This window comes from Myotis brandtii, unplaced genomic scaffold (assembly GCF_000412655.1).
Source record: "Myotis brandtii unplaced genomic scaffold, ASM41265v1 scaffold726, whole genome shotgun sequence".
Lineage (NCBI taxonomy): Eukaryota > Metazoa > Chordata > Mammalia > Chiroptera > Vespertilionidae > Myotis > Myotis brandtii.
In genome coordinates this window covers 239,542-241,312 of record NW_005370869.1, presented here as the reverse complement: position 1 = coordinate 241,312, position 1,771 = coordinate 239,542, and the positions used below count along the sequence as shown (strand labels likewise).

At 41.1% G+C, this 1,771-nt stretch overlaps 1 protein-coding gene across 1 annotated transcript in view; it reads left to right on the top strand.

Moving 5' to 3' along the window:
• LMOD2 (leiomodin 2 (cardiac)) overlaps nt 1-1,151 on the top strand; it is a 7,977-nt gene extending 6,826 nt beyond the window's left edge. Inside the window, exons 3-4 of the mRNA XM_005882517.2 lie at nt 5-275; nt 796-1,151. Coding sequence (XP_005882579.1) covers nt 5-275; nt 796-822 — 298 coding nt within the window. The 3' untranslated portion in view covers nt 823-1,151. The remainder of the gene's footprint in view (nt 1-4; nt 276-795) is intronic.
• Nucleotides 1,152-1,771: the final 620 nt, after the last annotated feature.

Below are 1,771 nucleotides of genomic sequence, written 5' to 3'. Positions count from 1 at the left end.
CGCTCCCAGAGAAAAAGCTCATCACCCGCAACATCGCCGAGGTCATCAAGCAACAGGAGAGTGCCCAGCGGGCTTTACAAAACGGACAGAAAAAGAAAAAGGGGAAAAAGGTGAAGAAACAGCCGAAAAACGTCCTAAAGGAAATAAAAAATTCCTTGAGGCCAGTGCAGGAGAAGAAAGCAGAAGACAGTTACCGACCTTCTACCCCACAGAGATCTGCCCATGACAACCTCATGGAGGCGATCCGGGGGAGCAGCCTGAGACAGCTAAGGCGGGTGAGTACCCCGAGGAGACCCTGGGGCTCAGGCCCGCCTTGCACAGTGGCACCCAAGTCGCCTCCCAACATACTTATCACTATTTTAACATGCGAGAGCAAGCCTACCAAGTTTGTAACATCCAGAGCAGGTGCCTGGTGAGTGGATTTCCATTTGAGAGCCGTGCCTGGTCCTTTCAGGTTTTTTTTTAAGGGCTAGCTCCATGTAAACACGCCCCAACATATAAAAATACTGATTCAAATTAAAAATACTGATTCAATTAATAATAATAATAATAAATAAATAAATCAGGGAGTATAATCTGTATTCCAAAAAAGTTCACCACTTGTCAAAAATGTTACCGAAGGGTTGCACGTGGTTTCAAACCTAATTTGTAATATACAATTTTAATACCAGGTATCGAAAAACAATCCATAGCTGAGTTCCTCTCCGAGAATCCTGCTGGGGACATACCTCAGAGATATTTTTCACTTCGTCATTTGTGTTGTTTTTATTGAAAGAAAACCCCCTATTTTTGTAGGTGGAAGTTCCAGACGCTCTGCGATAAACACACAATCCTGTGAAGAGGATGCAGACTTATTCCTTGGCATTAAATGAAACGCATCGGGAGATGCTTCTAAAGTACCTTCTTCAATTGGAAACGTCCTCTGACTTTAAAAAATAGCCTCAGCCATGAAGTCCAAAGAGAATCTTAAGAAACAGCCGCGTGTTTCTTCTGTAAATATGAAAATAAACTTCTTTTTTAATGTCATGAGATTTGTATTGGCAGGAAGCAGTTTGTTTAAAGATGCTTCATAGCTCTGAGCTGCTGAGTTAATGAAATATGCTGTTATTTTTGTAATCCCAATAAATTTGGATTGAAGTTTTTTTTAAAAACAAAACAACAAACTAATATTTTTTTGTGAGTTGATACATTTTCAGGTGTGTATGTAACATTGTTAAATATTAAAAATATTACATTATCACCCAAAAAAGGGTTTTGGTCCTTAGCATTTGCTTTTCTTTGTCTTCTCCAAGAAAAACGTGATCAGAGCTCTTTCTAAAGGTCTGGAATCAAAAACTCTCTTTAAAGTCGTCTTGGTAGTGAGATAAAAACTCAGGAAAAGACCCCAAAGTGGACATTATCATCCTGAAGGCATTGATATGAGACCCAGGATGTCTACTGACACCCCCACATTCTCATAAGATTTATAGGTCAATTTAATCATTTAGAATTAAAATCAACTCTCTGGAAGAAGAAAAATTGAAAGTTTCTTGGTAAACAGAATACAGATGCCGGGGGAATGCATGGAAGACAGGCCCCATGAATTTGGAGCGATCTGGTGGCTGATGCTAAAGATTTCTCTTTTGAGCTCTCCTTGGCTGAGCCCTCATCCAGTGGGTCTCAGCCTTTCGTGCCCTACGCACAAAGTGGCGGTATCAACATCCACGACACACATCCAGGGACAAGGACACATGTATCTGTAATCACAGAGTGTCCCCACCCCATCCCCTCT